Genomic DNA, 27704 nt, shown 5'->3' on the forward strand with positions numbered 1-27704 from the left:
ATATAAAAAATGCATACCCAGCAAATCGGAATGTATGGGTATCCACAGCTATCTACGAAAATATACAAAACTTTTTTTTACACTGATAAAAAAAAAAATTAAAAATAATAATAATAATAAAACCGCTAGGGCATCCTTCTTAGTAGAATTACGGGCCTAATAACCCCGCGAGACCCTAGTTACCGGCGAAGATACGCCAAATGCCCCAAATGCTGGATAGTAAACTGCGTGTCTGAAGGAAAACAGTGAACCCAGAAGGTCAAAGTAAGCCCAAGTGTAAACTAAGTCTCCCTAGAAGCCAGCTGTGTACTTGAGTACGGCGATGAAGAAAAAAATACCGCCAAAGGCCTAACATGCCGGCCAAATGTAAAATGCATAGCTAAAGGTAACTGTTAACCCAGAAAGAAAACTGATAACCACACACCACAAGGAGATATGACGGGGAATGACAACCCCGCGGCCTTAGCTAACCATCTATAAGGACTAGCCTTCCTCTAGATGTGAAAAATGGTGCTGAGTAATAGAAACCGAGCCTCGGACGAGCGCCCTTATAATCGAATACACCGCGGGAACACACAACACGATCAAGATAACGAACTGAATAACTCAACAAGGGCCAGCAACCAGTGCTTTGTCAAACATATCTGCAATCACTAAAGCTGGAAAAGCCAGAAAACGCATGATATGGACTAATGAAATGAATAAAAATGTCGTGCATTGCTATTACCTAAGTAGAAAACTTGAAATGGTGAAAACTGACTATAGAGAAGAGTTTCACCGACTATTTATAGAAATATATCCCCTAATACAATGAAATAACACAGCAAAGACTAGCGAAATTTTGTATAAAATTTGTAAAAAAAACAATTTGTTAACGAGGTACCACTTTTTAAGTAAATTTTTGTATACCAGTGTTATTAAACTAAGTTTAGTATAGTCAAATAAATTCAATCTATTTTTATTCTAGTCTATAATTCGCTTCCAAATACATATCACTCCGTAACACAATGGGCCCCTAGAGATCTAAATGTGATTTTTTTACAGATCAGCCAGCACCACCTAACCTAACCTTATTCTTGTCTACTCCAACCTCAAAATCGAACTTGAACTAAACCACATTACAAGTGCACAATTCAAGCGAATCATATCTACTCAGTTTCTACTTCCACTTAGTAACCCCACAATATTCGTTTGCTGCTCACCTAACTCTGCTGCGCGTAGATATTGCCGAGCGGCGCTGTGTGCTTGGCGATTTGTCTGGTCCTTTGTAGTACTTGGACATCGTTTTGCTGACGCGCGATGGACGTGAGCTGGTACTAAAGGGCGAAAAAATTGCAATTCATTATTATTGTGATTTGCCTTACGTTTTCCATCTACTCTGGCACTTACATTGTGCTGGTGGTACTCTCGTTGTCATTCTTGACGCTTGCGGTGTCGTCGCTTTCCTTTTCGAAATCGCGTTCGCTCGGCGCCTTGCGCACATTGTTAGCAGGCGGCGGTCGACTGCGTTGACGTGGTGCGGGCGTACTGGTGCGCGAGTAAACGTCCAGCTTGTCGTCAGCGTTCTTTTCGGCAATGACCTTCAGCGGCTTATTATCATCTTCATCATCTTCTTCTTCTTCCGATTCCTCTTCTGGCTTCAAGTTTCGCCCGCGCTTACGCACTGGCGTAACTGTTTTCGACTCTTTCGGGTCAACTCTGTGTGAACGCTGCAATGATGTCAAGGATGCGCCCATTAAGTAAGCGTCGCTTTGGTCCTTTGACGATTTTGTTGCACTGAAAAATAGATAATAAGCGAATGTTTTTTTAATGTTTCTTTATTTTATTTTCGTGCACTAACGTTTCTTTTCCTTTGTCCTTTTCATGGATTTTCTCCTTATCGACACTTTTCCCATCAGCCGCATCTTGGTTGTCTTCGTCTGCGACCAGATCGACGATTTCGTCAGCCACCAGTGTAATTGCCGATTTGCGGTTCCGCGTTGTGGGCACTATTTTTCGTCTTATGCCTGGTATTCGAGTGGGTGCCGCTGCGGTCAAACGCTTATCGGCCTGCTCTATTTTCTTATCCTCTTTAGCTTTGCTTTGCAGCACCAATGTAATCTTGTTGATCTCCTCCTCCACATCTAACTGCCCAACTAAATTGGACGCATGTTTCCCGCGCGGTTGCACCACCACTTCTCTTACAATATTCACGTTACTTTCCGTGCTCTCCTCACCAATCGCTGCTGGCGCTCCCCCCTTCTTGTTGCGCTGCTGCTGCTGCTCTTGGGCTTTTTGTAGCGACTTTTTCAAGGCACTGCGTATTTGTTGTATTGAACCACGCGTTCCAGTTGCGGCCGCAGGCACTACAGTCACATCTTTGCTCTCCGTGGTGACCTTCTGTAGTCCAATGGCCTCGAGCAGTTGTTGGCCGAGCGCGGATTTGTTGGATGACTGCCTTTTGGGCGTGCTATTGCTGCGTGTGGTGGACTTTTCTACCACTACAGTACTGGTAGTGCTGACCTTTGGAGCGGCAGCGTTTGCTACCAGCGAAGACACACTGGTCGCCGCTGATGCGGTGACTGTCAGAGATGTTTCGGTCGCCTTAGTGACGATAGCTACTGGAACTGTTTCTTTGGCAGTCGTCGCATTTGTCGTATTCGAGGGCACCTGCGTGCCGACTGAGATTATGTTGGACGGATATTGTGTAGCAATGACGTTGAGGCTGTCCAGCGACTGCGTTTTTGAGGGTTTCTTTTGAGGCACAGCAGCTGCTACTGCAGCTACTGCTGCTGTGACCGACGGCAATGCAATGGGGACGCTCGCCGCCACTTTAGTCGTTGTGGCAGTGTTGATGACACTCTCAGCTGGTTTTGGCACAGCAGGCGTTACTTCCTGTGCTTTTATGGCAAGATTCGTGCGTGCCGGTGAGGCCTGTATTACAGTTTTGCGGCGCTTAATAATTGGACGTGTTATCATTGGCTTGGACACCTGTTGTGGTACCGGAAAAGTGCTGTTGGAGTCGTTTTGTGAGACGCTCGAAGCGCTGCCAGTGTTGCCATCCACATTATTTTGCGCACTCGTTGTTATGCTCTCAGTGCAATCATCCGGTTCCATCAAAATAATGTCGTCCGTATCGAATACAAAGTCCGAGCCACTGGCAGGCACTGTAATAATGGAGTTACTGCGCTGGCGGCGTGGCTGAGGCTGTTGTAAACGTGATAACGCAATGCGTTGGCGCTGCAACAACGCCAGAAGTGCCTCATTTGAGCTAGATGCACTGAGCCCGCTTAACATGCCGAGCTGTGTGAAAAGCGCCGATGGGTCTAGATCAACGTGGAAGTCCGGCGTGGACTTGGAACTTAGATACTGTGAAGTAAGCGTGGAGTTTAGCGCAGCGTATTCGTCGCTGTTGAATATCGACGCGCTGCGTTGCCTTGGTGCCACCTTGCGCACTTTTTTGGATGGCGCCGCCTTCGTGCTCATCTTCTCAGCGCCTCGTTTTAATGACTGATTTGAGGCGCTCGCCTTGGCTGTGGCCTCCGACTCTTCTTCCGCCTCTGGGCTAGCGGGCACCAACTGCACCGAGGTCTCGGCCGGCAATTTGTACGGTAGCGATGTTGTTATGCCCGCCACTTGTAGCTCGGTTTCTTTGGTGACTGCTGCCGCCGCTGCAGCGGCTGCTATCTGCTGTTGTTGCAGCATTTGCGCTGCCTGCAAAACAGGTCCCAGATAGGGTCCCATTATTTGTGTAAGATCAGCGTCCTGCAGCAGATTTTGATCGGCCATGATGTGTGCAAAACGCGAGTTTCGCAGGCGATTTAGTTGCGCTTCCATGTTGTATTTGTTCACCGGCCATTTGAGTGCTTTTAGTATGAGTTTGAGCAGATCGCCATCTTTTATGACCTTGCCGAGTAGAATATCATCGGGAATACTTGGTCTGGACGGTTGCGATAAATCGGTTGGCTCCGTTTGTGTTTGTGGTTCGGATTCGGACTCAGCAGGTGGTGTGGGCTGTGGTGCTGCTGCGACATGTACTTGATGCTTTTGTTGTTTCGTTGCGGCTATAATCATTTTCTCCGGCAACGGTTCAGCCGGCACATCATCTTCGACCAACAACGTCGGCGGTTCCGCGACTTTCGCTGGTGGCTGGCTTACCTGCGCCGGCGCCGGCTTTTGCGATACTTTCAGCAATGAAACCTGTCCCGTATTCGCCGCTTTGATGTTGTTCAGCGCAGTTTTCAGATTTTTGCGCTTTTGTTGCAAGGTATTCACCGTCGGTGTGGCTTCGGCTGTGGCATTGTTCGGTGGCACGCTGTTCGCCACACAATCAATAACATAGCCACCGCTGGTGATTTTCGTCACCTGCTGTGGTCGATTGGGGAAAAAGTTTATAACACCCGGTGTTGATTGCTTCTTTGCGGGAGCTGTTGTGCTCTCCGGTTGTTTTGGCGTGCTCGTAAAGCCACGCTGCGCAATCGATTTCGGTGTAAAGCGCGAGTCTAGTGAATTCTGCCGACGCGATGCGGTTATCATCTTGTGCTGTGTCTCCCGTGTGAGCGGGTCGTTCACGGACACATTTACGACAACTTCGTCCTTGTGGGAACATGCGGTGGATGGCGCCACTGCTTGTGCTGGCGGTGTGGGCTCTACACTTTTCATAGGCGATTTTTCCTTCTCCTTCGGTTTCGGCTTTTCCTGTGGTGGAGGAGCTGCGGTTGCATAGTCTGTTGTGTGTATGGGTGTCGACGCTGGGGCGGTGGTTGTGACGGCTGCGGTGTTGCTGTCGCCGCTTTCAGCTTGTAGACACGACTAAAAGTGTAAAGGAGCGATATTAGTGTTGCTGTCTTATGATGGAATGGGGGCTTGAAGTGGCATACCTTGGTATTGAAGATGAAGTCACGGAATACCTTTTGGGTATGCTTGGCAATTTTGGACAGCGAAGCAGTGGCTTCCACTTGACGGAAACAAGCCTTGCACAGCACCTTCGGCAAAATATCGTCTTCGTAAATCTGAAAATAATGGACGTTATTAAATTTAGCAGCATACCAAACATTTCGGATAATAATCTTAAAAATAAATTCATTGAAAATACATTTGGAAATTATGGATATGCTTTTTATTGAATGAGTATAAAACTCAGGAACTTTAAAGGAATCAAGAGTAAAGTTCTTTTTTAACAAATAAAAAAGAAAAAAAAATGTAAGAAGCTTAATTCTGTCGCAAGACAGCACAGGCTTGTACTTATATGGGTTTCAGGGCACTCCGGTGTTCAAGGAAACGAAATTGCCGATGAATAGGCCAACTGTGGATCAGCGGTTCGCCCACAAAGGCCAGAGCCAATAATCGGAATCACTACTACAAGAATCGTCAATTGGATTAGCGATTATGTATGCAACTTACATAAAGAGCGATGGTCCGGTCTAGGAATCTGCAGAACTGCGAAGTGTTTTGTGACAAGTCCGAACAGAAAACTGTCAAACTTTCTACTAAAACTTGGAAGGAACGACGTCGGTTGATGATCGGTATTATTACAGGACACAATCCATGGGATCAGCATATGACCACCATTGGAATCATTGAGGACCCGATGTTCCTGTCTTGCTTGGAGGAGGCGGATAGCACTGAGCATTTTCTCTGTGAGTGTCCTGCCTTTGCTAGAGCAAGACTACGAGTTTTAGGTTCCAATGTCGTGAGAATGAGTAATATTCGTTCTCTAAAACTGGAGGATATTTACAGATTTGTCAAAGAATCTGGAAAAGTCTCACAGGACTAACTACCTTTATCTCTGTCTCTATTCTTTCCTATCTCTTTCTCTGATACTTTTCTCCCCCCTCCTTGACTATCTACCACCTTTCCAGAGCTCTAAATACAATGGGCTTTTAGCCTGAGTGTTTTAGGAGCCACCAAATCTCTTGGTGCTCCTTGGCTCGACCTATTCAAATTTCAATTTTCAACAAACAAAACCCGCGTTTCTATAAGTCGTCCATTATGTCACATTTGGTGTTTCCAATTGACGTCAGTGTGACCGCGAAAGAAAAGTACGGGCTTGCACTTTTCAAGTCGCCGTAAATCGTTAGGCGTTTAAAGCGGCGTTTTAAAAGGATTGTCTGTCCGTGGAGTGCAGCCATGGAATAATAATGCGTGGGTTTTATTACCCGCCACGTTGGCATCCTATGCTCCACGAGGAGTTAAAGGAAAACATATACATAACACATGGCCTGAAAAGTCCCGGGCCTAACACATAGATGGCACTCATTTTATTGCACTCACCTATTTTTCAGCTACAGACAATTGTTAAAATTTCATGATATTTTATTCATGAGATCGTGAGTTACTGTGCTAAGAGTGATGCTACTTTTGTACTTTCTTTACTTTCAAAACAATGGATTAAAATGATGGGAAAAACTACCGTTCAAGCGAAGCTATATTATGCGGACTCCGCTCCATCAGAAACAATAATAAAACGATGGTTTCTGATTTCAAACGTAGTCGCAGAAACACCGATAATGCTCAACGCAGTGGACGTCCAAATGAGATGGTAACACCAGAAAACATTAAAATAATCCACAAAATCGTTTTGAGTGATGGAAAAGTGAAGTTGTGTGAGTTAGCTGACACCGTAAAGATATCAAACGAACTCGTTGGCTTTATATTGCATGAGCATTTGACTATGAGAAACCTCTGTTCAAAGTGGGTGACGCGTTTGTTACTGTTGACCAAAAACAAGAACGTGTTGATGATTCTGAGCTGTGTTTGGAAATGTTTAAAAGTAATAAACCGAAATTTTTGGGTCGATATGTAACAATAGATGAAACATGGATCCATCACTTCACTACGAAAGCAAAACGAGCGTCATCTGAGGGGACAGCAACTGGTGAGCCTCGTTCAAAGCGCCCGAAAGCACAACAATCGGCTGGTTATGGCTTCGGTTTTTGGGATGTGTGTGGTTTAATATTCATCGACTATCCAAAGAAATCTCGTCCTCGGTAGTCTAGCGTAAGTGCACCAGCCGGCAGGCTAATCACCTACATTGTAAGAAATCAAATAGATTAATGAAACCAACGTAAGACAAGTCTTCTCAAGGCAATATGCTCCCGAGAGGAGTGAACAAGGAAAATACCATCAATAATTAATATTATATAGCGTTATTGAAGCGTTTGACCGCCGAAATTGCAAAGAAACGTCCGCATATAGCAAATAAACAAATTGTGTTTCATCAAAACAACGCACCGCGTCACAAGTCAATCAAAACAATGGCAAAGCTACATGAATTGAACTTCGAATTTTTCCCACTTCCATCGTATTTGCCATATTTGGCTCCCAGCGACTACAGCAGACCTAAAAAAAATGCTCGCCGGTAAGAAATATCGCTCGAACGAAAAGGTTATCAGCGAAACTGAGGCCTATTTTGAGGCAAAAGATAAATCCTTCTAGAAAAGTGGTATTGAAATGTTAGAGCGGCGCTGGAATGATTGCGTGGTTCTTGATAGAAATTACGTTGATGAATAAAGCTAATTTTGAACAAAAAAAAAAAACCGTCAGTCCATGTGTTACATATGTTGACATCCAAGGGTTTCACTGCAGTAGCCATGCGGTCAAGTCCGCTTAGATACACATTTTTTCGTCATCCATTCCATGGCTATTTCATTTTTTTAAGGAGTCAACATCTGGGACTCCCTACAAACGAAGCCTCTTTGGGGTTCATCCAGATATGCACATAATTACATAATGATTAAGCGAATTATTTATTTATTAATCAACAAACAGGATGCTTACAGATTAAAGTTAGATAGATAGATACAAACAAAGATCTTATGGCAGGAGTCGTCTAAGTAAACTCATAAGTGAATCATGATTAAAGTAGAAGAATATGCATTAAATTGAGCCTAAAAGAAGCATTCATCCTATAAACCATTTTAGCGTTACCCACAAAAAACAATTCCCTACAATGGAAAATGCACGAGGGAACATTCAAATTAATTTTATTCAGCAGATACGGACAATCTATTGATCTGACTCAAATATCAAAGAGAAAACAGTTCAACAACAGAATACATCGGGTCTCTAGGGACATTAGGTTTATTAATAAGCAACGAACGCGAGAGGACGGAATGGGATCGACAAATTTCATCGAACGCAAGGCAAAGCGCGCAAAAGCTCCCTAAACAGACTCTAATCTATTAATATAGACTGCATGAATAATATAGACCAAATGTACGACAGTTTGAGAGTATTTGTTTTCCTTGTTCACTCCACTCGGGAGCATAGGGCCTCGACAAGACTTAGTCTTGCGTTGGTTTCGTTAATCTATTTTTGCTTTCTGGCAGGGTAGGTGATTAAGCCTGCCGCTACCAGTCCTAAGTGGTACGAATGCCCACCTATCGCTGCTTAGGAACAACGCCCTTTTACTGCTTGAAGCGCCATCTGTGTTACATTTTTCTGGCAAAAGGATCGCACATATGGTTGAGGACTTCGCTAAATTTGGTGCGTTTGCGCTATTACCGCGCTTGAACGCTCTCTCTTGCTGGCGCCACTGATGCAATGTGTAACTGTGACTTTTTTCTTTGTTTTTTTTTGCCACAATGCAAGTAATGCGCCGACTTTTTGTGCGGGAGTAAGGATTGGAAAGATAAGGCTGTTGGGGTTGAGGAATTAATTTTTTTTTATAGAAACTAGGAAAGTAGGTAAATTTGGAAAGGTGCGGGGACCGTGCTTTACGTGGGATTCGAACCCACAACCTCTGGGATGGCAGGCTAGTGCACTTACTAGACCACCGAGGCCGAGTTTGAGAACATAGAGATCAGAAAACAAAGAACTATTTCGACGAATGAATGCCAACATTGCGAACGATTTACAAATAATATAATTTATGTGAGTGGTGAAGTTGCGATTGGTGTCAAAATAGACACTCTGTCTTTTAAGAAATTGGGAGTGAAATTCGAATAATGAATAATGGATTCTCATTTTATCAAAAGCCTTAGCAAAATCTGTGAAGATTGCATCCGTTTGAAAACCCCTTTGAAAGGTATCCAAAAAATTCTCCGTAAAGTCAGCTAAGAATTAAGAGACTTATACAAGAATTTTAGGCAAATATCTTTGTAATACATTTTCGCCTCAGGTATCCTTTTGGTGAACAATTTTCGCTCTTTTACACACGAAAGCGAGAAAAAGTCCCAACCATTGAGTTAGAGCGTTAAAATGTTCCCCGAGGTTTTTTTTTTGTTTTGCTGCTGCTGAACACTTCTTATATCTAAAATGTAAGGATTACATTGTTTCCTATAACGATTTATTATTAGAATGTCTTAAAGAGTGAAAACTTGGAGGTCACCCTTCAAAAAATCATTTTCTACAATAATATCACATTGACAGTTGAAGAAAAATGGCTTGATCACACAGTCACAATTTAAACTTAAAAACCACTGCGACAAAGTCTTTGCTTTTGCAATGTGAATAACCAAGAAATCGTTTCAAAAAGTTCACCCCAAATTAATAAGCCAGTTTTTGGCATACAAATTATTTCACTTTACCTTCTGAATTTTTCTAATTTGAGGTAGTTTCAGGAAGTTCACCCGTTAGCCAATTGTTGTCAATAAAAAAATATTGTACTTTGCCTTCTGAATTTGTTTAAGGGGTTATACATATGTATGTATGTATATGTACCTTGTGTTGGACTAAAAAATCGAAACTTTTTTATGGCATATTCTAAAAGTACATCATCTTAAAAATATAAATTCAAAAAATCATAAAGATCGGAGCACTAGAACGAAAGTTACAGACCGTGGAAGCGCGCGACCTTATCCATAAATGAAGTGCACGCAGATTATCTCGAAGTCGTGTTTTTTGAAAATTACCGTCGCGGTGATCACTATTTATCAAAAACTATTTGACCGATTTGCATAAACTTTTTTTTTAATTATTCGAAGTTACAACCTCGTGCATCTGAACGGTTCACTCTTTATAAATATTTGCATAGTTCGCTGGAATAAATTATTTTTTTTTAATTTTTCAACCCGTCAAAAATCGTTTTTTTGGCGCAAAGCGGTTTTCATGTCGAGAAAAAAGTTTTTTGAGTAAATAAACCCTTCAGATTCACTAAAAACATTTTTCTACAATAATCATTTAATTTTTTTGATTTCAGTTGAGCTCCTCATGCGCTACCGCTGCAAGCCTCTTCTAAAATACGGCGTTTCGGGGGAGGGGCGATTTCAACAATAAATAATAAAATTTTTTTAAATAAAAACACTAATGTAATCTTCGAGAGTTACCATTCAGTATGTTATATGCCTCATTTGAATAAAAGTTGTAAAACATATTTAAAAAGAATTATGACAATCGTCCATTTTTTCGGGCTCAAAAGGTATATAACCCCTTAATTTGACAGGCTGAAGCCGCTTCATTGAAGAGCTTAACGTTGTGAGCAGCAGAAGAGTTGAACAACTCGCGAAGTAAACAATACTAAACCGGTTGCTCATTTGCTGCTTATGCTGCCTACTTTGCGGCGTACACCTATTCAAACTTTGTTTGGACGATATAAAATTGGTGATGCAGTATTTCCGATACCAAATGTTGACCCATGATTTTATATTATTTTGCGCAGCTCGTCACCTGTTAATTATTTCATAGACGAACGATTTAAATTTATTCCTTTTTTCACAAATTCGCTTTGTGAAAATTCAGTGAATCATAAATAATCGGCTTATATAAGTGGCAACAATTAAAGCGAATTTCTACACAATAAATATTTCCATGAGTGCTTGTGTATGTATGTATGTGCATACATGCATAGGTGTGCTTATTTCATTCTAAATATATTCTAAATTCATATAATAAATCTGTACGCACATACATACGCGCATGCATTGCTCTCAGCACATGAAACACACACACGCACACGCCGCATCACCGCAACCAATAGACGCAATGCGCTCAGTTCAGGCTACGAGCATTTCACACATAAAATGTTGACATTGACATTGCAAAAGTGCAACGTTGTTAGTAGATAAAATGCCAATTTTCTGTACCAGTTAAATAGAAAAAATAAAGCTGTGCAACAATTGAGCGCAACTAACCAGTTTTCATTGAGAACGTATCGAGCGAGTGGACGAGATAAACAGCAAGTTTCGCATACATCGATATAAAATGCATACATACAGACATGTATGTGCATATATAACACGTTTGAATGAATGCATTTAATATTGATACATATTTACACTTTTGATATGCATATATTTACATACGTACATACATATGCATACATTTACATAAGTATCATATATGCACATTAGGGTGGTTCCATTTGCTTGCAATATTTTTGGAAAATTTTTTCGATATAAAATGTGGATTCTACATGCAATGAGAAAAAAAAAAAAAACATCGCTATGGGCCGAACCAGTCTATGCGCGATTGTAAGTCAACAAGGACAACCTATAAGAAAAAAATGTATTACAGCATACCTCTAAAGTCAATTGCGAGCCCCGCAAATTTTAAAAGATGCTACACTTGCGTTCACATATTTTACTTGTTACAAATTCGTAATATTTTTCATGGACAATTTTTTCGTTAATTTCTGATAAAAATATAGTTAATTATACAGGACATTTTAGAAGTGACGCTTTGATGTCAGTAGTGAATAATTTCAACAGGGAAGCTTTTTTATGTCATCTTTGACAATTGGCAAGTAGACACGATAAAACGCGTTAAAATTATTGAAACTTATTAAGAAAATAGCTGTTCTAGTCTAAATAATAGTCTGCATGAGTCGAAAATTAGAAGGTTGCTGAAAAAATGTCAAGAAACTGGTTCTGCTTCGGTATAGAAAAAGAACTGGCAGACCAAAAACTGGACGTTCTGTTGAGAATATTGCTACTGCAGCGCCAAGTGTTGCTGAACAACCTTCAACATCGACATCTTGACGTTCTCAAAATTCATGAGCCGACTTTTTGGTGGATTTCACGTAATGGTGACATAAACTGGCCACCTAGATCAGACGATCTAACTCCACTGGACTACTTTTTGTGGTGTTTTTTTTAAATAAAGCCTATGTGAATAAGCCAACAATGATTCCAGAGCTAAAACGCAACATTCCGATCGAGAACTCAATCGCTGAACTCAAGCGATAGCGTGAGAGTGAGTCCTTGAACACTTTAATCCTCGTATGGCAGCCTGTAGAAGTGCTCAAATAGGCATTTAAACTATGCAATATTTCACATAAAATTGTTAAGAGCCATATTTTGAATAAAAATAAGGAAACCTGAACGAATTCAAATTTTATCATTTTTTTAAACAACATCTAGGCGTGTCTTTTGAAGGACTCTTTATAATTAAAACCTTGTAAATTAAAGTTATGATTTAATTAAAAAAAAAATTTATCAGAATCTTTAGAAAATTTCCGGGTAAGCAGTTTTCAGCTCCATTTAATTTTAGAAAAATAAAGCGAACATTTAAAGCCTCTTAAAAGTCGCGCTTATTTTTGACAATTTTTTTACACTGGATGGTGATATTTATCTTCCATATAAAATACATGTTCGAAAGCTTTGATATGGAAGAAAATGATCAACAAGTAACAAAAAAAAAATTTGTTTTTTGTCATATTTATTGCTTAAATAAAAAATCGCAAAATGGCACTGAAAAGAAAATTATATGTAATTTTTTAATAGGAAATGTAAATTTTTTACAAGTATATATAAATAAAACTAAAACTTTTAAAAATTAAAAAAAAAAAAAGTTTTAACATTTTACAATTTGGGGCTCGAAATCAACTTTATGCTCTAGAGGATTTTTTTTGGCTTCTAATTTTATGTAGAATCCCAATCTGTTGAGAAAGATGTCGAAAAAATCAACCCGCCCTAATGTATGATACAAAGTGGCGCAAAATTAATCATCCGATTTTGTTTTTGAATAATTTTTTTTTACTGAATCAAAAAACAAAAAAAAAAAGATAATGAGAAATGGAAATTTTTATTTTGACCTTTAAAATTTGAGGGTTCAAAATTGACTTGGAGTTTTGCTCCTGTGTGTTTTTTTTCTAATGAATTTGTGTAGAATCCCAATCTGCTAGGAACGGTACCGGGAAAAATAGACCCGCCCCACGTGGCGCAAAATTAATCAATCAGTTTTGTTTTTGGATACATTTTTTTCACTAAATCAACAAAACAAACAAAACAAAAACAAAAAAAAAAAACAAAAAAAAAACGTTTCACGGCTGTGAAGTTAGTATTAGCCTTTAGATAAGTATCCGACATCTACTATGGTGAAAATAATTCAAAAGGCGAGGCCAATAACAGACCGTTATCCGGCTCCCAGCGAATTGGACAGAATCAGCTGATAGTCTGACGTAGTCGGGGTTATGAATCGGCTTTTTTATGAAAAAACTAAGATGTGTTAGTGATATACGAAAAACAATTAACGCTGTCTCCACTCTAGTTGCGATCTGTTCAGCGACTGGGGTCGTAATGAACAAGAGTATCACTTCCTGTAAGGCGAAAATCTGAGAGCGCGTTGAGCGTTGCTATCTTTTGACAGTCAGAGATAAAACCGGCACAATGGTGAACATCGAACGAATAATCACATGTATGATTTATTAAAAAAAAAATATAATAATAATTCAGAACTTTTTATAAATAAAAAACACCCATATTTTGGAAAATTTTCGAATTCGATGAACTAAATAGTTCAAAAAGCATCGGAAAAGTTCAAATGGTATTGAAAAAATGTCAATAAAAATAATAAGAAATCGTATAAAAAATAACTGAAATGGAATTGGGGATTCCTCAGACCATTGTGTTACGTATGTTGGCCGAGAACACCTCGTTTCGGTCTAAGATATTTTATTGCATAATTCGCCCCATTTATCATCTATTGCCGAACTGCATTTGGGTATGAAAGAAATGCGTCATGAATCGATGTAACCTATTTAAATCGCTGATACTACCATCATAAAAAGTACAACTATCATCATAGATAGCTTGCAAAAGCGTGTAAAATTGTGTATCGAAGCAAAAGGCAAATGTGTTGAGTAATAAAAAATATTTGCCTCAAACTATACACTCGTTGTGTTTATTTGTAAAAAGTTCCATTTTTTTAGAACAGTGGGCGTCATCCGCCAAGAGACCGTGCAGAAGGAAGTTAGTTTAGCTACGAGTAGTTTTTTGTTTTTCTTTTTAAAGATTCCAATAGATTATTACTTATGTATGTAAGCATGCACCGTTAAGGGGTTATATACCTTGTGGTCCGGTGAAATTAGCGAAAGTTGGGTTTTTTTTAAAGATATGTAGCAATAATTTTATTGTATAAAAGTTTTTATTATTGGATATTACAATGTTTAAAGAAAAAAAAAGGCTTTGTTTGTGTAAAAATATTTAAAAATGGCGGAGTTATGGCGTTTTCCCCCAAGACCCTTTTTTTGGAAGAGGCTTGCGGTGGACGCGATTCAAGTCCACCAAGTCAACTGAAATCAAAAAATCGAAAAGATTTCATTAGTATAGGGTTATATCTTCTTAGTGAACGATCAATATATTAAATATTTTGATTTTTGTGAAAATAGGAACATGTTTTTAAAAAACTCCACTTCTACAGTCCTAAAATTGGCATTAAAAAATTCATATCTGCAAAATAAAAATTTATACATAAAAAGTTGATCGTTCACTAAGAGGCGACATCAATTACGAACAATTTAAAAAAAAAATTATAAAAATCGGTTGAATACTTTTTTTGCAATCGCGTCCACCGCAAAAGCATTTTTGGAAAAACACGTTTTTGAGATAATCGCGTTTAAAGTTTCAAGCGCCGCATGAGGCCGTACGCTCAGGACGTGACGACGCACAATTTAAAACGCTGTAACTTTCGATCTATTGCTCAGATCTCTATGAAATTTTTGGAAAATGTTCTCAAGGGATTGTACTTTACGATAAAGAAATAAAATTTATTTTGATTTTTTTGAAAAACACAAGGTATATAACCCCTTAATTGTTGTCAAGAGAGTCTTTTTTATGAGCCAAATAATATGAAATTAAAATGACCACTAATCCTAGTTAGGCCACACCTTTTAAGTAAGTTTTGTGATAGAGTGATGCACTTAATGAAATCTTAAAGCATCTGAGGACAGTAACAAAATACGTATTTCCTTGTAGATAGTACATTTTTTTCAGTAAATATTTTCGATCTCATAAGATTCCTAGGTGACTTCCCGTGACGATGACAATCTCACACAAGTGTTTTTTCCCCCCGATCGCGAAAGAGTGCTGAGTGATGGATGGTAAGACTCCATTACCTTGTGGCGAGTTCCCCCTAAGACACACTATCTAATTTTTCTGAGCAGTCTTTTGTAACTCTTGTAAAATATTCGAGCTCGAATTAATGCGGCGACAGACATGAACAAATCGTTCGGGAGAACCGAATTCAAATCGAGCCAAAAATTGTCCACAAAAGTTGCGGAATGCCTTACTCTGGATACATATTTTTGGTTTAACTACCTTGTTTTTGTAACAGTATTACCAAGTGCTACTTAATAATCATATTTTTGATCGGAGAGACTTTTTTCTCGCACTCGGTTGAACCCGAAATGACCGAAAATGACCAAAAAATTTGAAACAAAAATTTCGAAAAAAATTAATAAAATCATAAAGAAATTGGATAAACATTTGGAATTATTATAAAAAAATTTACTATTTTCGAAAACGAAAAAGTTGAGAAAAATTTAAGGAATTAAAAAAAATGAGAAAAAAATGCAGTAAAGTGGGATCAGTTTCTAAAAGACAAATACATTGAAACAAAAATGTCGAAAAAAAATTTTATAAATTCATAAAAAAATTGTAAACAATTGGAGTTATTATAAAAAATTTTGTATTTTCAAAAAAAGCAAAATAAAAGCATTGGGAAAAAATTTAAGGAATTAAAAAAGAGTAAAAAATAGGCAATTTTCTAAAAAAAAATAATTTAAAAAAAATTTCGAAAACAATTTTACAATTTCATAAAAAAGTTGGAGTTATAATAAAAATGTAGTATTTTCAAAAAAAGCAAAATAAAAAAGTTAAGGAATTAAAAAAATGTCAAAAAAAAATTTATAAATTTATAAAAAAAATTGGAAACAATTAGGGTTAATATAAAAAATGTAGGATTTTCAAAGAAAGCAAAATTAAAACCTTGAGAAAAAATTTAAGGAATACAAAAAATTAGAAAAAATGCAGAAAAATGGGATCATTTTCTAAAAAACAAATAATTTAATTTTTTACATTTTTGAAGAAAGCCAATTAAAAAAGTAGTCAAAAGTTAAGGAAATAAAAAACAAAAAATTCAAATAAATGGGACCATTTTCTAAAACTCAAATAATTAAAAAAAATTCGAAAAAAAGTTTTATAAATTCATAAAAAAATTGGAAACAATTAGGGTTAATATAAAAAATGTAGGATTTTCAAAGAAAGCAAAATTAAAACCTTGAGAAAAAATTTAAGGAATACAAAAAATTAGAAAAAATGCAGAAAAATGGGATCATTTTCTAAAAAACAAATAATTTTAAACAAATATGTGGAACAAAATTATATAAATTCGTAAACAAATGAGAAACATATGGAGTTATTATAAAAAAATACGTACTTTCAAAGAATGCAAAAAAAAAGTTGAGAAAAAAGTTAAGGAATTAAAAAACAATAAAAAAAACAATAAAAAAAAAAATAAAAATAAAAAAATATTTTTAACAAATATGTGGACAAACTGTAATAAAAACATAAAAAATTTCAAAACAAAAGCGGATTATTGAGAATTCTGCAAATAATGCCACAAAAATAGACCCAAGGCGTCAAATCCCAACATGTTCGAGGCCAGCGCACCGACCTATTTCGGAAGAGAATCTTATCGCCCAAAACTTCATTCAATGAACCAATGGCTTCGCGGGGAGTAAAACTTACTATGAAATTGCGCTGTTGAAAGCAAAGATCTCCCAGATTACGTTCATGAGCTTCATATCAGTGCTGTCGTCTGTCACAGAAACCATATCAAACAGTACACTTTCGGGACACTTCATTCTTCTGCTAAGTGAAAAGTGGATAAATGTGAAATGGGGAAATTCTGCTGATCTACGAATTCACTGAGTCCAAAGTGAGCCTCACAAACGAAAACTAAAGTTTAGGCAAAGCGATTGGATTTCATGGTAAATTTTTTAAATATCTAAGTTGTACGGGTGTAAAACTTTGCTTTATGAAATACCAAATGATTCTGAAGTCATAACAGACTATATGACTTATCAAATTTACTGCAGCAAAGTTAGAATTTTATCTGTATTGACAAATATCTCTTAATAAGTACAGCAGATTAAGTATTCGAGGGTCTCGGATGGATAGGCAGCACCTTATAGAAATTGCTCGTCCATATTTCAACACTTAAGGCTCTTCCTCCAATTAACCTTTAACATCACCACAACTCACTATAAAAGGACGCCAAAAAACCTTTCAGACTCAGGACGTTTGCTATACATTTTAGGTTTAGTTGATATACAATTTAAATTTTTGCTAGTTAGGTACAAAATGAACTAAAATTAATTAAGGCGATACAAATAAAGGTTAGCTGAATTTGTTCAACGATTTTACAAGCCACCTTGGCTAGAACAGTCTCTTCTGCTGACCTTCTCTCGCTCACTGATAACTGCCCAATCAAATTTGAGATTGAAAGACGAAAATGGAAATGGATTGGACATACTCTCCGTAGAGAAGATGATAATGAGTTGCCAATGTGGCTTTTCAATGGAGCCCGCAAGGAAGCCGGTGCAGAGCACGCCCACGATAAACTTGGATGCGTACAACTGAGAGCTCTTCCACCGCAACTGGAACGAAATTAGACATATAGCGACTGGACGGAATCATTGGAAAACCTTTGAATCAGAGAGATTTTTTAGATATTTTTCGAAATGTCTTCTAAAAGTGTAGGTTATTTGAAAAGTTCGTGGAAAGTCAGAAAGATGACACCACTGGCGCGTATCCGAGGTTATGGTTTAGTTAGTAGTATCTCTTGGAAGAACACACACCAAGTTTCAGCTAGAGTGGTATCTTTCTTTGTGGTTGGCATCGGAAATCGAATGATTTTCATTTTCCACGACGACAACGCACCAGCTCACGCCTCAGCAGTTGCGGTCCCAAAATTAATGAAAATAGGGTTCCAACTCGTTTCACATCCACCCTATTCTCCACAATTTGGCCCCCAATTTGAAGAAATGGCTGGCGGGGCATATATTTTGTTCAAACGAGTAGATGATTGCAGAAACGAATGGCTATTTTTCAGACTTGAACAAATCGTATAATTGTTTATTTTGGGAAGGGGAGGATAGAAATTTCAGAAACATTTCGATTGGAGTCGTCGCGCCAATGATATGTGGGACTTGTTTTCACTAAAACAGATCTCCCCTCTGTGGCTGACTTCCACACCGGAACCGCATTTGCACTACATCGACAACGGAGCCGTGATTTTGGCTATCAACCACAAAAGAAACCTCCGTCCAGGCTCTCTACCTACGACGCACGAATGTTATACGTCGCTGATAGTCTCCATTGCTTTCGTTATGCAGCAGATGGAAGTTCGAATGATTTGTCTGCGTATGATTTGATCGTGAGTCGTTAACTCAAGCGTCTGTAATTGTCGTCGGTACGTCTGAGTCGATCTTCAATTCAGCCTTTTCGTCCTGCTTAGACAAATCCTATTACTCGGAAGGGATCAACAAACTAAATCAGCGTTGGACAAAGTGTATAAGCCTAAAATGAAGTAGGTAGGTGAAATGGTTGAAGTGCCAGTCTGGCACTACTCAAGTAGCATTAAAGCGGCGTTTTGATACCCTTATGTACCAATAGGCAGATATCTACGGCTAGCCAGAGCTGTTGATGTAATGGAGAAGGTTGATGGGATTTAGGTTGGTGCACTGCTCCAAGCTGTCGAAGAAAGGAGCTCCCAGTGATCTTAATCGTCGAGCTGTCAAACCCGGACATTTACACACAGCTTCTGCAATGGTGGTCAAATAGTAACCCTAGCTTTTCCTCGTGTGTGCCAATCGTCCAGAGACCGGTAAACACAGCTACGAGTGGGGAAATTGAATGGCGAGGAATCCAAAGGACTTTCTGAGTCCTCCGTATACTGCACTGGGGCCAAAGGGTTTTCGAAATGGCACATGAAGAAATGGAGCTCCATCTTTTCTACGCTTTCATGAGAAATAACTTCTGAAGTTCCCCTTTAACAACTGTCAGGGGGATGCCGATGCCCGGATAGGGGGTCTCTGAGACCAATTCAGTACCTTTCCTGGCAAGCTCATTAGGAATTTCATTTCCCTCTATGTTCCTATGTCCTGGAAGCCAGATTAGAGAAAATGTTACCTGCATACCCAAGAGATTTGATCTTCTCTATCTTCTCTTTGCAGGAGTTAACCAGTTTGGATCTGCACCATGGCGTCGTCAGCACCTTGATCGCGGTTTGACCATCGGAGAAAATGTTAATGTCTCCCTCGATTCCGCGTTCCCTGAGCATTTTGCATGCCTACAGGATCGCAAAGGCTTCTACTTCATCAAAAAACACTAGCAGTATTCGTCAGTTTAAATGAGATAGATAAATTGGCTGATTTCGAGAAAACCCCTGTTCCGATTCCGTCAGTGAAGACAGAGGTGCAAGCCTCGGTGCAGATTTTCCCTTCGATCCAATCCTGCCTATTTGGAAAGATTGCCCTAGCACGACCCTCAAACTCTAGTTTGCGGTTAGAGAGATCTGTTCGAAGTTCGGAGAAATACGGTCTTAACTACTCGAAAATACTACCATATCCATTGAGAGATTGCCTCCAGAGACCAACTTCCTTTAACCTGATTGCACTTTGAGCTGCGATGGAAATAACGCGAATGGTAAAAGTCGATGCGAAGTAAATGCAAAAGGGCATTCAGAGCAGCACTGGGACAAGTTTTACATGCTTCGGTGATGCTAATGCGCGCAGTCTTTTGCACCCTTTCCAATTTAGTGATATTATAGACTACATATAATGAAACTATGCCGAGAACTAAAAAAAAAGGGTTTACTCCAAAAAATTTAGTAATTTCTATTTTGCATGGATTTTTCAAGGGTCCTTTGAAGGAATATAAAAAAAAACAAAGTCGCACAAAATAGTGTAGAGGAACCCAAAGCAGCTGCAAGGAACTCGCGCAGTTAAATATTACTTTAAGTATTGGTATAGTTTATGCGTTCGGTTAGTAAAGTTAACTTTGCAATTTTAGTACACCTGAACTCAGGCTTACAAAAAGATTATTCTTTCTACAATTTTTAAGCTAGACTTTATTCAACCTAAGTGGAGCGCATCGTATGCGCCCTTTAAAAGCTCTACAACAAATTAAACAGCAACACACTGTTCTAGCATCGCAGCGCTCGTTACAGTCGCTACTCTGTACACACCTCTCCACCTCTTTGTGCGCTGCCTAAGAAATCTGCTAACAAACACGACGTAGGTAGTTCTATTGACTAGCCTTACGGTGAATTCACGTGTATTGCTTATATGTGCGGCAGTGGTGTAGGTGTTGCATGAGTATTTGCGTGTGTGTATGGGTCTGTGAGCCATTTGTTTGTTGTTCGAGTGCGTGTGTGTGTGTATGAGTGCCAATGCGCAGTTGTGTTTGTGCGAAAACAATTTTCTTCCACTTCGTAATCACTTGCATACATACACGCTTACTTACAAGGCTTCTATTACAGCGCTTTTGTTGACGTAATGTTAGCGACAGTCGGAAAAAATTCTTAAACTTTCTTAATTAAAAAAAAACTATATAAAAAAATAAAAGGTAAAGTTCCTGCATCGTGCGTTTTCTGGTTAGCTGGCACATTTTTTATGGCTTTTTCATATTGCGTTCTTTCTTTTGTCTTTTGCTTTTGCTTTTATTTTATTATAATCTGAAAACCCACACATTGAGCGAGCACCCATAGACACAAACACACACAAGCAATAGCTACTCTCGCCTGTCGAAAAATATGTGCGTATATGTATGTAGCTGTATGTGTGCGTGTGTTTTTGTTTGTTTTTCATTTTTCATTACAAGTTCTGTGCGAGTGTGTGGGTGCAGTCAAACAAGATTTACACGCATTTGTATAGCCGCACTCGTCAGTGTATTTTACACCCAGCTGCATGTTTGCGTGTATTTGCATGTATAAATAAGCGCGAATGCATGTGCGAATGTGTGTAGTATACAAGTTCGTTCAGCTGATTTTAAATGTGTTGTTGTTGCGAGTTTTATTTTTATCAGCATTTTCTTGGTTTATGCTTTTCTCTCGAGTTTCTGTATTGCTTGCACGCGCTTGCTTCTGGTGTGTGTCTGTGCTCTTACAGACACATACATATGCACTAACTATCTAGTTCGTCCACTTTATTTCAGACCATGCAATTTACCAATACAAATGAAGTGCAAATTGTTTTTCGATGTGTTTTGTAAGAAATCTTATTTTTTCGTGTGGAAAGAGCCGCACTTATTTCAGTTTGTATGTATGCAAGTAGGTCGATGTCCTTAATATATGATCGGGGGGTGGGTAGTGTTTCATTTTGGCGATTTTTGACTGGTCTTGGACATCGCCGTAGCCGAATGGATTAGAGCGTGACTACCATTCGGAATTCAGAGAGAACGTAGGCTCGAACCTCGGTGAAACACTAAAAAAAAATAAAAAAAAAAAGATTTTTCTAATAGCGGTCGCCCCTCGGCAGGCAATGTCAAACCCTCGATTGTATTTTTGCCATGAAAAAGCTCCTCATAAAAAATATCTGCCGTTCGGAGTCGGCTTAAAACTGTAGGTCCCTCCATTTGTGGAACAACATCAAGACGCACGCCACAAATAGGAGGAGGACCTCGGATAAACACCCAAAAACGGTGTACGCGCTAATTATATATATATATATATATATATATATATATATATATATATATATTATATATATATTGCACATAGCAGCTCTTTTTACCAGCTAAAATAGTTATATCCGTATTATCCGTTGGACACCTTTTTTAAAAGCTTCGGTTGGGCTCCCGGGTCTGGCTTTTCTTCGCCCTGTTCGGGGATCCCTTTTAAAAGGCTATGCCCATAAATAGAAAATTATATTTTAGGAAGCTCAAGTCGTTAACTATAATAGAAATATGTAAAATTCACATACAAAGTCGAAAAAGTCTGGCCAGACACGGGTGCCCAACGTAGGGTTAAAAACTAACGCATGACTCTAATAGTGGCTCACCACAGTCTAAGAAACCTTTTTCACTTCTACTCCATTATGTGGGATGAAGGGAGTTAATGAGCACTACCAAATGGTGTAATGATACAATATTTTATACCCTCTTTAGGTGTGGAACTATTATAGTACCTCAAGCCCAAAGTAGAGATGCCATAATATTAACGCCATTAATTTGCTGATGGAACCAACGTACGACCAACACTGTACTCGATTAGAGGTGACATGCCATAATTCCGTAGTCATAACCGTAACCTAAGGCTATCTCCATATTAGAGAACTCCACATGACGATCTTACATGATCAGTTTCTTGTTAGACTAGTTTTTCACGGTGCGTATGGAGAACTTCATGCACAAAGTGAATATAAATTTATCGTTGCACTCTTGCCTTCGTAATCTACATCAAAATTCGTAATAAATCATCGCACGAAAACTTTCAGGAACAATTCAATTTTTGTTGTTTGGTTTTGACAACTATCACAGTTTGAGGGCAAATTTTTTATGGACTCTTTTGACAGATGTTAAGTAGAAATCTTATAATTTGCTAAAATGTGTTAAATTTTGTTATAGAACCTCTTGAAAAAAAATCATCTTCTGACAAAGAACTCATTTCCATTAGAACGAGAAGGCGAAGAAATCCACAGCTATATGTTGAGCAACTTTTTTATTCCTCTCTTGTAACTTTTTGGACTGCATTGTGCTGTGGTGTGGTAACATGGTGAAAATATTTATAGAGGTGTGACCAAGTTGAAACCGTTAACCGGCTCTCAGCAAATTTGAGAGAAGCAGCTGATTGGCTGATGTCCCACGGGTAATGACAGTGGTTCGTTTTTACGAAAAAACTGAGATTGTGTTGGTAATATACGAAAAAAAGCCAACACAATCTGCACTCATATTACTTGGTGTCTAATCCGCTGATCAGACGAGTGTGTGAATACGTGTGAAGTGGGCGGGCAGAATTCTGCTGTAAAAGAAGTAACCATTTTTTGCGACAATTTAGATGCCAATACCGACCTCGGTTTTTAGATTTACATATTTCTGATTAAAGGCTGTCGCTCCAGCAGCATTTCCCAGGCATGTATGGCGAATTTTTATATAATTACGACAGCAACGGTTCTCAACAAGATCTTGCAAGACAGTAACGCACAATCCTATCCTCTCTCAAATAGAAAAATATCCAAAAACGTAGGCGCACACAAAATTTGCATAGCCTTGCAAGTCTCGATAACAGGTAATTGTCGTCCTTTTTAAGATGATCGCATGCGGAACTTACTTTACAAAGTGTTAATATTTTTTGCAAGCACTTTATTTGAATGGTTCAATTTCTCTTCTTGGCGTTTACACTGGAAAGTTTTGGAAAGACAATAGCAATACATTCATGATTTTTTACAAACACATTCACAATTATCTCAGTGTCCTCTTTACTGGCAATGAACTTTTGAAGACAGTTTGGCCTAACTGGCCAATCGTCCACGCTTCGTTGTGGTTCGCGGAAGGATCAAAGTCAGAGCAAGTATTTTGTACGAAAAGACACTAACGGCGGCTGCTTAAAAGTGAATTGTCATTACAACTATCTGGGCGCCTAGGATACGCAAACAATTTTCTTCCTTTTTTCGTATTGTATTTTCATTTGCCTTCAGAGCATTGCTTTGTGTAACAAACAAGGTAAGCAAGCTAAATACTCCTGCATTACTAACGTACTTTCCATTTAATTTCCAGCTTTTTGCTACATGAATATGTACCATATTTTTTTAAATCAGCTGGTCGCTTCGTTTGATTGCTGTTTTTAATCAGCTGTTTTCTTCCGTGAAAATTATAGGTAAAAAAAGATAGTCTAGTCGAAATTGGCAACTTTCAAGTCAACTGTCACTTTGGGCTCTCAATTTCCCCTATTTTGAAGTGTTAGCGTACGTCAACGCCAAAACTTGATATTTTGAGGTATTTTACAATAATTATTTGTTTTTGTACAACATACTAATTTTTTGTTCACAAACCACTCTCTCATTTTATTTTAATCCAGGTTTACATTAGCCACATATCCGATGCTGACGAAAGTTCTAGCTCTAGTTTAACACTTTTCACCCAAGAGGTACAGAATGCAAAGGGGTAAACCGGCTCTCAGCGATTTTCAAGGAATCAGCTGATTTGCTTACGCCAAGTTATTTCGTTGCCGTTTGAATTGAGAGTGAGCGGAAGAGCGTAAGAATACGTGTGAAATGAGCGGACACACTTCGAGTGTTCTATGACTTAGCAGCTGAAGTTACTCTCACTATTTTGCTTTGGATGACCAAATCTTGCAATCTCTTATCTTGCCTTTCACCCGGTTCCATTTTTCACTGATTAACTAGAATTAAAGCACGACAAAACTAATATTAAAATTCCAATTCAATTTGCATTTTATCTCTTTCGGGTGACAACTGCTAAACCATTTTCCTATTTGGTTTAGTCTCATTGTTTCCAAAGATTTTGCCGGCTACAAAGTTATAGTCAATAGTGAGAGCGCATGGGATCCATAAGTACTGTTTTTCAAGCTGAATTGGGTAACATTCCTGCAAGCGCGGCATTTATGTGTTTTTTTGCAGTTGTTTGTCAGTTCTACACCTCTTACTGTAACACCCTTTCCATAAAGGCTTAAATTCTCACAAAACTATTTCATGTTTGCGTTTACTCCGAATGCGACAGCATAATTTTTTCATTCAATACCATTTTTTTCTTTGTTCACTCCTCTCGGAAGCATAGTGCCTCGACAACACTCAGTCTTCCGTTGATTTCTTTAATCTATTTTGATTTCTGACAGGGTAGGTGATTAACCTGCCGTTCAATATCATAGCAAAATCTAAATGCTCCCAAAAGTCGATCACAGCTGATGTTCTTCCAATACAACAACAACAACACCACTGACCACTTGATCATCTACTCACTCAATGCTATTCAGTTCGCTTAAAAACTTTTCCATTATCCTGACCTTACATCAGTGTCTCACTAACACTATTATAAATAACAAGAATCCAATTTGAGAAAATACACACTCACACACGCACACACTTCACCATGTTACCACTACAAATGTTGGCAGCAGAGACGCGAGAGTAGGCAACACAACAGTAGCGCTAGATTTACGATTTCACGATTGATGTACTTGTGTTGGTGTAAATGCCAATTAATTCATTTACATATTTACTATGTGTGTGTATATATGTATGTTTTGTCACACTTTCCGCCTTTCATGCTTACGTAACGCGAAGCGTTCATATTTACTTATAAAAAGTGAATCAATTAAAATGTTTACTAAAAATAAAATGCATTGCTTACCGTTAAATACAAATATCTCTCTATTTTATCCTTTAGTGCAGGAGTTTTCAAAATATAGACACATTCGGCAACCGAATTTTTGCCTTTCGTATTGGCAGCACAGACTCGGCACAAATATTCAAATGTTGACGATTGCCTTTCCATTTTGTTGGTTTTTGTTAATGACGGCTTTGTTGTTGTAATTGTATTGGTAGTTGTTTTGCACAACTCCTTCACTTGTGATTGTATTGTTTTTGTTTTGGTATAGTTTGTTGATGGGTTAAAGAATTTTAGATATATAAACTTGAAATTTGCACCGATTCCTGTTTAACAAGAATTTTAGAACTTTTGGATTGCATTGATTTCTTTGTGCTGAATTTGCTAACGCTGGTTGATTTAATCCTTTTTGAATTTCACTTTGTTACATTTTCCCACATCTAAAAAATGGAAACGTTAATAAACATTGAACTATAGATTTTGTGAGTTAATCCAAAATAAAAATTTAAATCATTTTCTGTATGCTTTGACAGGTCTTGCTGATGTTTTATTTCATGCTGTTGTTGTGATTTTTATCGGTGTAGAAAACCGGTTATTTATGAATGTTTTTTTTTTATAACAAGATACTTGGAACAGGCAGCAGCTGATTTGATTTTTTTTCGTTATTTTGGGCGTAAATATTGAATTTTGTTTAAAATTCAATTTCATTAATGTCAATTTTTTATAGATTTTGACCTTCTGGTGACCAAAATCATTATATTTAATGCTTTTGTGCTTTTTGCTCAATGCCCTGGTAGGTATGAAAGTGATTTTTTGCTTAACCCTCCGTTGGACACCCGGGTCTGGCCAGACTTTTCGATTTTGAGCGTGAATTTAACATATTTCTAGTAGAGCTAACGACTTGAGCTTTCAGGAAGCTTCCTAAAATTGAATTTTTCATCGATTTATGGATAAATGGATATGGAACTTTTATAAATGATCCTCGAACAGGACGAAAAAGGCCAGACCCGTGTGCCCAACGGAGGGTTAAACAAAAAATCATTAACCTATTAGGACATTGAGCAAAAAGTACAAGAACAATAAATAAGTTAAGGTTTAAGTTAAGGGTTAAGTTCATGTTTTGTATAAAACTTTGTTTTTTGTTTTGGTGTTCAATATTTATATTGCATTTAATTTATCACATTAACTGTCATGGTATGTCAGGATGCTGTATTTATTATTGTACTATAATTTAAATAATTTTTTAAATTTATAAATAATTTTAATAAAATTGAAGCGAGTGCTCTCTGTTCGTTTACTAATTAAATATTCGTTAAAAAAAACTCGATTTTTGTTCACTTTTTTGAAATTTTCTATTCATATTTACATTGAGATGCTACGAGTTTACTCGTAGTTTGCAAGAAAACGTGCTGAGAAATAATGCAGCAAGCCATGAGTTATCCCGGTATAGGCAGTCAACGGGTTGGAGGGAAATAATGATGCAACAAGTGTAGCATACATACATGCATAAATAGGTACATACATATATCACCACTAATTTCACATACGAGCTACTACCATTAATTTTTTGAATCTATGAAATTTTATGAATAGAAAAAATTTTTAAATTCTTGTTAAAAACATGCAAGGGCAGCGCATAATTAAGCGCGAAAAACCCGGCATTATGACATTTGCCATTTACCATGCCAACACAACAACAGAATGCATACTCCTATATTTGCTATCATAATTTGCAAACACCATAACACCAGGTCATTTGCACTCAATTAGGAATTACCCTTTAGAAAATCCCTGTTTTAGCAGATCTAAACAAAACACTATGGCACAATGTTTGGAGCCACTGCATTAATTGTCCTATTTGAAAACCACTTTGCTCTTTTTCATCTTCTAATCAACCAATCGCATGCCAATTACAGCGCACTCACGCAGCCGTAGCATTTACGATTTCAAATCATCATCTCCAAACGAGCACTAAACAAAAAAAAAGAACAAATATAACGCGAAATACGCAACAGAAAATAACAACGCCGACGCCACTACGCCACAAGGGCAGCGACAGCGGCAGAGGCAACTGATATTGCAGCATATTTTAACGAGAACAAATAAAAAAAACTGATTCACAGCGAAAAATACAAAAACAGAGAGAAAAAGAAACAGCAGCACAACACGACTAAAGCAAAAGCAGCGCCGTTAACGACATAAACTTCGTTTGAATCGAAG

General features: G+C 38.1%; 1 protein-coding gene across 2 annotated transcripts in view; it reads right to left on the minus strand.

The window, feature by feature from the left end:
- Positions 1-27704, minus strand: part of LOC129248497 (uncharacterized) — a 31322-nt gene that overhangs the window by 2634 nt on the left and 984 nt on the right. Inside the window, exons 2-6 of one of the 2 annotated variants that reach the window (XM_054888061.1) lie at positions 25509-25924; positions 4860-4991; positions 1841-4791; positions 1390-1776; positions 1203-1316 (exon numbers count right to left, since the gene is read on the minus strand). In XM_054888061.1, the coding sequence (XP_054744036.1) occupies positions 1203-1316; positions 1390-1776; positions 1841-4791; positions 4860-4991; positions 25509-25652 (3728 nt within the window). In that variant the 5' untranslated portion in view covers positions 25653-25924. Of the gene's footprint in view, positions 1-1202; positions 1317-1389; positions 1777-1840; positions 4792-4859; positions 4992-25508; positions 26049-27704 lie in introns of those variants that run through there. The other variant, XM_054888060.1, reaches the window with a different exon arrangement.

The sequence above is a fragment of the Anastrepha obliqua genome, chromosome 5, assembly GCF_027943255.1.
Source record: "Anastrepha obliqua isolate idAnaObli1 chromosome 5, idAnaObli1_1.0, whole genome shotgun sequence".
NCBI lineage: Eukaryota > Metazoa > Arthropoda > Insecta > Diptera > Tephritidae > Anastrepha > Anastrepha obliqua.